General features: G+C 28.9%; 2 protein-coding genes across 2 annotated transcripts in view; both read left to right on the plus strand.

Annotated features, from left to right (window-relative positions):
* The window catches only part of LOC119672781 (cyclin-dependent kinase 14-like), a gene marked incomplete in the record, with an annotated part of 829,514 nt that overhangs the window by 728,290 nt on the left and 92,134 nt on the right, over nt 1-9,090 (plus strand).
* LOC119672794 lies at nt 3,723-4,392 on the plus strand. The gene is made up of 2 exons (XM_038083933.1): nt 3,723-3,971; nt 4,037-4,392. The coding sequence occupies exons 1-2, from the start codon at nt 3,777-3,779 to the stop codon at nt 4,145-4,147; spliced, it is 306 nt and encodes a 101-aa protein (XP_037939861.1). The 5' UTR covers nt 3,723-3,776; the 3' UTR covers nt 4,148-4,392.

Raw genomic sequence — 9,090 nt, forward strand, 5'->3', positions numbered from 1 at the left:
GATTATTATAAGATCTTTCGGTAATTTCAGAAATTCTAATCAATACAATAGAATGTTTATATGTATATAATTTAATATTTAATGTAGTCAGGTTTTAGTAAGAATACTAGGGTATTTGTAAGAATACTAAATACCCAGAAATACTAGGTATATGGCAATACTCGACACAGCTGTTTGGTTAGCCAAAAATTCAATTATTTGAAATAAAAAAATTTTTTTGTTGTAATTCACTACTATTTCAAACCTCCGTAAAAATTCTAATAAAAAAAAAAAATTATTACAACAAAGTAATTTAAGTAAGCACAAAAAAAAATGATTAAATTAATTTAAAAGAATATTTTGCTTATTAAACTAATTAAATTGTTTATATTTAAATGACATAATTACTTTATTTAAGTTATATATTAACGACTACACTTAATGTACATTAGAGATTATAATGATGACATTGGCTATTGTTTATTATTTAATTTGTATTGATTATTAATAGAAGTTGTGAAGATCAAATAAGTAATTATTAATTATTTAGTACAAATAATTACATTGAAGGTTAAGAGATGTAACCATAAATATTTAATAATTAAATGGGTTAGTTTAATATGGGTAATAAAACAGTTTAATATAATTAAACAAATTAGTTTTATTTTAAATTGAATTGTATTAACAATTAAAATGAATTACAATAATAGATTTAAATTATGTATTCATATGAAGGGTAATTCACACCAACTAGTTAATTAAAAATAAATGTGTTTATTTTGAATAATAAATGATTTAAATGAATTAATTTCATAGATTGTACTTTACATTTAATGTGAAAATAAAATAAAAATATATATTTTTGAATAACGCGTGCGAATGAGTAAAAATTAGATAAACATAAACAAAACAAAAGATACAATTATATATAACATTTAAATATGCATTTAAAAACAGCATTTAAAACTGATAATATATAATATATATGCTAAAGTTACTTAAATATTTGAGTACCCACTCTTACTTGCTAGGAAATATTTCGCCAGGAATTGGGATCTTTTTCGCACATCCCAAATTAACCTCTTCCAACTATATATATGCTAAAGTTACTTAAATATTCGAGTACCCTCTATCACTTGCTAGGAAATATTTCGGCAGGAATTGGGATCCTTTTCGCACATCCCAAATTAACCTCTTCCAACTACTCTGCTTGAGAAATAGGATGTTCACAGATCTTGCTCTTAAATTGAGCTCGAACATTCAGTTTATTTGTAGTTCCTAGTAGTTTATAAGTTTACGCCAACCTCAATCCCATGACTCTTTCATGATGACTCTTCCTGTTGATCTCCTTTCTGCCATTCAGTGTTTGGTTGTGTTTACATATCCACTTCTAAAAAGTAATTTTAATGGGTTTAAGTCTATTACTTTCTATTGCAATTTTTGCGTTCGAAGCTTTTCACCAACAGTCGAAGGCCAATTGTCGAAAATGTCAATAAAATAAAAGCAATAGGCGAGGCCGATCGTCATGTAAGCACTATTTCGATTGCCTAAGAGCTAAAAATTGCACAGAACACCTTTTGAAACCATTTGAATAAAATTGGATACAAAAAGAAGTTCGAACTATGGTTGCCATACGAATTACCGCCAAGAACCTCATTGAGCAAATTTCCATCTTCGAATCGCTACTGAATCGCAACTAAATCAATCCATTTTTAAAGCGATTGGTGACTGGTGATGAAAAGTAGATCACTTATGATAACATGATGCGAAAACGGTTAACAGTTAGCCGGCTGAAAAGGTGAATAAGCCATTGACGGCCAGTAAGGTTTTGCTGTCTGTTTGGTGGAATAAGTAGGGAATCATCTATTATTATCTGCTCCCCTATGGCAAAACGTTCTAGCTATATGGTTCTAATGCTTCTTTAGTATTTCTTAATTGGAGACTTATCCTTTTTTCCAGTCATTATACTTAATAAAGATCGATAAGGCAATTTATGACAATTTATGTTTTAATTTTCGTACAATTTTGATTTCATCTGATATAAAAAATATTTCTGAGATATTGATTTATGTTTAAAAAATTCTTGAGAGAAATAACGTTTTCTGAAAAACTTAACGAATGTTTGAAAACAAAAAGTTAAATTATTATAATTTAATTTCCAAATTAATTAATTTCCAATAATTTAGAATAATCCGTAACAGGATATTTAAAAACTGTTTTGATATTAATTTTTTCTTGGTTGAAGGTTTTTCTCGGCTCCAATTTTCTTTGATGTTCTATATCTCGGCTATTAATGAAAGTAAGTTCCACTCTCATATGTTTTCTTATTGGTTTATTTGTTATTTAAATATTGTATACCTTGTATTGACATAAATTTCTATAATTAAGTATAAATATTTTTATGGGGATTTCTAATCTTCTTTGTTCACACGAGTATCACTTCACAATTTTACTACAAAATTTGCAAACAGATTTCTTTAAGAAACAGCCTACGCATTTTAAAAAAAATAGTTTATGGTTTAGAGTATTAGTTAATGGGTGTGAAAAATTATATTATGAAAATCGTGAACTGAAAGATATTAATCTTTATCAATAATTTTATGCAAATATGATTTTATTTTGTGAGCCTTAAAATGTTTTGTATTAATTTATTAAAAATGCAAGTTTAAGAATTTAAGAAGTAGTAACCTCTGGTGGGAACATTTTAGTCTAAAGTATTACCACATCATTTTATTTTAATTCCTGCAATACAAATATAAATATTAAAAAAAAATGTTTAAAACTAATATATATATAATTAATAACAAATGCAAATTAAAAGCTTGTTTACCCCTGTTTTTACATATCCGTACAACTAACAAAATTTGCTGGATCTATTTTCACTGGGAATTTTATACAATACATAGTATACAATACATAGTATACCAAGGTACAATACATAGTAAGCAATGTTTCGCAACTCAAAACGAATAATATATTTAATGCAATTAAAAGGAATATGTAAATTATTTAATGTAATATTTTGCTATAATACCAATGTCTTTCCAAAAAAAATAATATAGGCGAAAATATAATATTTTATGGTTCCGCTTTACTTTATTGTGGAACCCCGCTATATGGCATACAGGACTGCGACGGAATCGCAGCGTGACCGAGTCTTACATTCTTCATACTATTGTGATCATCTTCTACTTGAACACTAGAGAGCCCAAACAGGCATGCGACAGTCAAAAAGATTTATTGATCCTGATCACATCAAAGTTGATGCTATCCTTGGCCTTAGCAGAAACGATATTAAAATCTACACTGAACTTCTTACAGGACACTGTAGACTTAATTACTACATGAAGATTATAGGTGTAGTAGAAAGTGACTCCTGTCGACTTTGTCATGAGGAGAAGGAAACATCAGAACATGTTTTATGCAACTGCCCAGCGGTGTCAAGACGTAGACCTTGGACCTCGATTACTCGATTACCTTGGAAGTGGGATATTAATCCCAAGTCAAATGGGTAAAATTAAGCCCACTACTTAATTAAGCCTATTACTTAGATAATAAGTAGCCCAAAGATCATCTGGTAGCCCAAAGAGAGTATATGACACCTTATTTATTTTATTCCGAACTTCATTATTCAGACTTGCTTTTCTAATAAACATTAGTAGGCTTAGCTATTTTTGTTAACTAGTTATTTATATATTTGGTATTGTTATATAAATTTATAATTATTTTGTATCTTAATTTTTTCTGCCAAAATGAAGTAAATTTTCAAAATTATTAAGTCCTAAAACTTGTCAAAAATGGATTCTGAATCAATTCCTGATGACGTTTGGGCTTTCCTAACTGCATTTCTCATTTTCACGGCTGCTATCTTGATACATATATTTGAAGTTGAAGTGAAGCTGGAAAGGCTTATTGGATATCAGTTTACTGGAAAGAGTAAAGATATTGAGGTAGTATCAAGTAGAATAGAAAAAGGTAGAAGGGAGTACGTGGTAAGTGAATGATTCAAAACTTTTCTATTTGTACTATTGAAATTTTTTGATATTGCTTTCTGCAGCTGGAACTTATGTCATCATTAATACCGATTATCCAACAGCATGGACAGAAAGTATATCATGTATTTTTAGAAAAATGTTGGCCTGTAATTCGAGGATTTTTCAAAAGATAAAACCCACTTCGAATAATAGAATTTTAAAATTTAATATATATTGAAGTAAAAATGAATGCAATTGAGTGAAACTGAGTTAGTGAATATATTCAACTTACAGGAATACATACGGAATAGCTGGATAATATAAAAATGGAATAAATATTTAACAGATATGTGTACCTAATTCATTATTTTTATAATAACGATTGCTGTCTAGAGTACAAAATAATTCGTTAAAATACTTAGATGTTTATAAAAAGGAATACAGATATATATAATTATATATTATTATACAGATATATATTATGTATAAAATTATAAGTGCTCATAGTTTAGGTAGAATCTATTTACATGAGAAGATGAGCTCAAGGAGAGGAAACTCATTGTTTTGCAGAAAATTTCTTCTTCCTGTGTGCGCTAATCGAAACAACCGCCGAAACAAAGGCAACGACTCTTCTTTTAGATATAGGTAGGTAAATCAACCTGGCTAAGTCCATAATAATGTAGGATGACAGGTCGGTCAGTTAGCTTAGACAAGGGGCCCGAGGATTTTTTATCTCCTACCTAAAGATGGGCACTGACACATAAGATGAAGTACAGTCTCCTCTTCATCCTTAGAGCCACCAGCCGCGACAAAAGTCGTTAGAGGGTAGACCCAGTCTCATAGCATGCCTCCCTATTATGCAGTTTCCGGCCAGCACAGATATCGTCGTGACAAGCAGGTTCCACCTTAGTTGAAATAGCTGACTAGTGCGTTTTTTGCCCAAATTAGATTAAATTAATCTAGATAGCTAACAGCAAAGTTTTTCAGCCTAGTATTGCTTTGCTATGCTCAGGTATTTCTGATTAATTGTCAGTTTAACTGTAATCAGTGAGAAGTAAATGTCAGGGAGAACAGCGCCTGTCTTCGCTAGCTCGTCTGAATGCAATTCCATGAGATATCCCATATAAGTTGGTCATGCCTAGCTTAGTTATTAATGGAATTGCGGCAATTTTGAGTAATAATGGATGTGGTTGAAAGTGCTACCAGTGATTTAATGGCAGCTTGGCTACCTAAGAAGATTGAAATAGTAACATCAGTGATTTCAACTCATTGTACTGCATAATGGATTCCCATTACGACACTGCAGTGGTAGTTGAAACAGGTGTGGATGGGGTAGTGGGGTGATCCAAGTAAGCAAATTGAGCCATTTGAGTAATTGAAGCATAGGGGGTGTGTGGTGTGCTCCAAGTAAGCCAATTAAGCCATTTGAAATTTGCCTGCCCATTGAATTACTGGAATAATAAAAACGTTATGGGTGCAATATTCTTCACTTGCATAAAATATGTCCAGTCATTGAAATTTTTGTTTTATTTGTGACACTTTATTTCTTAAAAGATTTTAATGTTCTTAAACTAATTTCCTTTCTGTATTATCTATAAAAATTGATAGGCTGAGTAGTCTGATTAATAGCATTTTCTTAACAGTGGTTTTTTAACAATGAACAGATATGGTGTTTTATATATATATTTTCTTTTATATAAAAGAACTTAATAAATATATTCTTTTTCAAAAGGATCTATGTTGTCTTTGTAAACTAAAATGAGCTTTTAAAGTTCATTATATTATTTATCCTTTTTAATTATTTTAATGATTCCATTAGTTCTTGACCTCTAAAATGCGTTAGTAATGTCGATACTAGCAGATCGTGTAATAATAGGCTTACATTATAATTACTGCAATAAATTGGTAATTTATTTTTATTTACAATTCGTTTTAGTTGGAAAAATTAATGAATTATTCAAATAAAAAGTAAATGCCACATACTTGCTTTAATGATTTAAATATGCCTGAAGTCATAGTATTTTCTTTAACTGTAGATTGAACAGCCATCAATAATTGCTAATACATTATCAAAAATAAAAAGAAAATTCACATAATCAAAATGAATACTTTTTATATTGAATTTTAATTTTTATTTTATTTTTTAATTTAAAATATAACGCCCACTTGTGCACTTGGCATATAAATTTAATGCAATTCATTAAACCATATCGAATGTCATTAAGAGTTTTTAATATAATTTTAATAGCTGTAAAATGCTATAGTGCTCCACAGACCTGGAAAAGTCAAAATCGCAAACCTGCCATTTAATTGTGTCAGCAGATAAATAAAGTCAAGTTTCTGGTTGCATGAAATCAATTGACAGTTCCAAAGAGCTTATTGAGGTATTATTCTTGGGCTGTAAAGCCTGACTTCAAGAGCAAATAGTAAAAGAATAAATTTTGATATTTTAAATATTTTGTATGAGTAACATTTCGGCATGCCAAAGGTATTAGTATGGCATGCTGAATGCGGCTCAAGCACTCAGAAATCTATTTTGTAATACACAAAAAAATGATTCCAATGATTAAACGCCCATTAATGTTGCATGTAGCATGCAGCATGCAGCATGTAGCAAGCACCGTGTAAACGTACGCTAAGTGAGCCATACCGGCGCTTAATATCATAGCCACGATATTAGCATTGCCATATTTCATGCAAAATCAGCCTCTAAAATAATTTCAGAGCGTTTAAGCGTTTAAGCATTTAAGCATTTAAGCATTTAAGCCTTTAAGAAGCGACAACATTTAACGCTTTTTGCAATATTGCGATTTTTTATCAAAAAATGTTTCATGTTTTATTTGAATTTCAAGCGCCTGGGTTTTCGTGCAGCAGGTGTCGTGGGGCGCATGTTGGTATAATTTTTGCAATCATTTGCAATGAGCTCTATTAAATTTCATCATTGAATATGCCAAAATGCTTAAATCATATTAATTTCAATTTAGGCTACGAAATTTATTGAAATGTTATAAGCGTTTCATGTTCATTTGCGAATCCATGAATGCAAGTGCTTGGATTCCGGCACGTTTTCCAATTTTTTTCCTTCTCGTTTTTCATAACAAAATAGATACATGTTAAAACATATTCGAAAACATTTCTGTCATAGATTTTTTATTAGCTTTTAGTATATCGAAATGTTTTCAAGAATTTCACAGACTACTTCATTTACACACATTTCTGTTTAATTTGGATTGGCGGTAATTTTCTTTTAATTTACAAGTAATTTTTTTTTATAACTTAACTTCGACATCTAAATTGTCTTTAATTGAAGAAAAACAAATAATCTTACGTATATTTGCATAAGCTTTAATGCTTATTTCAATCTAAGCAACTTAATTGTGCGCGCTTAAATAATTTTGTTGGATTTATAGTGCGATCTCAGTGCTAAGCGTCGATCTCAATGAGGTGACACACCATCCAATCTGCTCATGAAAAGTTGTTTAATATGCACGCAGTGGAAATATATACACAATTATATATAACACATATGTATATATACGCAGATATGTGAATAAACTAACACAAATTGTTAAGAGTGACCATATTCTTAAAAGGAGTGGTTTTGAGTTTGTTGAGTTCCCAAACCAAAATGCCATTTAAAGATCACATGTACCATTCAATATGGACATTTGGGATGGTAAAATGATGTTTTCAAATGTTCTTGTTCTGAAAATAATTTATAGAATAGTTAGATTCGATTCTTTTCAAATAGTAGTAATCTGTCTACTATTTTATATAGGTAAGTAAATAATCATCATTTATAAATGTAGAATTTTTGGTATTTGATATATAAAATTTTAAGATTTTTGCAGTCTCAAAATAATTATTTACGAATAATTAAATACAAGAAATAATTCCAAGAAATAATGATGGATATTTGGTAATACTCGAAACAGCTGTATGTTCAACCAAAAAGTCAATTAATTAAAATAATATAAAGAGGTTTTTTCGAACAGTAGTGAAATACAACAACAAAAATTTATTTTTTATATTATTTTAATTAATTGAATTTTTGGCTGACCATACAACTGTTTCGAGTATTGCCAAATACCCCTCATCAGTGGTCTTGAAAATAATTCTTGTATTTAATTATTCGTAAATAATTATTTTTTGAGACTGCAAGTACCAAGAATCGAACTCGTGTCCTGCCAAATGTGAAGCTCAGAATCAACGCACCTTAACCAACTGATCCAAAGCCGTACTTGACTTTTTTGTTCGCATATTTTTCTGGAGTTTTGTTATTATTACTAGGAAAGTTTTTATTAACAATTTTACTTGCTGTGTTTATATTAGAATATTTATATTAGAAATAATATAAAAATAATTTTTGTTGTTATAGTTCACTACTGTTCGAAACTTCTCTATAAAATTTACATATTTTCATATATTTTGTACGTTTTCACATGCGATTGTATGTCACCTTAATATGCTAATATGCATATTACATTTTAATACAAATATGTAATATTTAAAATACTGACATATATACAAAGTGATTTATAAAAAAATTATTTATTCAGACATATATAACATATATAAGAAATATCATTTCGGTTGGCACTTTACAAATGCACTTTATTGCAATTATACAGTAACCAATTTTTCTGAGCTTTTGGTATGAAATTGAATATCTTAACTTGAATTTTGTAAGAGTTTAAATAAATTTTTTTTTAATTTATAAATTATAAATTTGTTTAACAGAAAGACCTTTTAGTGCTGTAGTTGTTGATATGTCACACATTTTAAAGTTTTTGTTTTGGTAAAACTTAAATATTTTTAAATAATGTAATTTTTTTCTTTTTTTAATAATTCTGTAGTGTGACAACATGCAGCAATTTGCATCTGTGAAGTTTGCCATTTATTTCGAATGTTAACACAATTATGCACTTTTCGTCTTAAATTTTTAAAAAATTTTTTTATTTTTGTTACAAAAATTAATTGACGCTCGGCAATTTGTTTAAAAATGTATGCAGTGTATTTTGCAAATTGATTTAAAAAAAAAAAAAATAAATAAAAAATATTGTTGTAATTGAAGACAAGATTTAAACCATGAAATTTAAATACAACATTTTTAGTATATAGGGTGTTTCATAAATAA

This window comes from Teleopsis dalmanni, chromosome 1 (assembly GCF_002237135.1).
Source record: "Teleopsis dalmanni isolate 2A chromosome 1, ASM223713v2, whole genome shotgun sequence".
NCBI classification, from domain to species: Eukaryota; Metazoa; Arthropoda; class Insecta; order Diptera; family Diopsidae; genus Teleopsis; species Teleopsis dalmanni.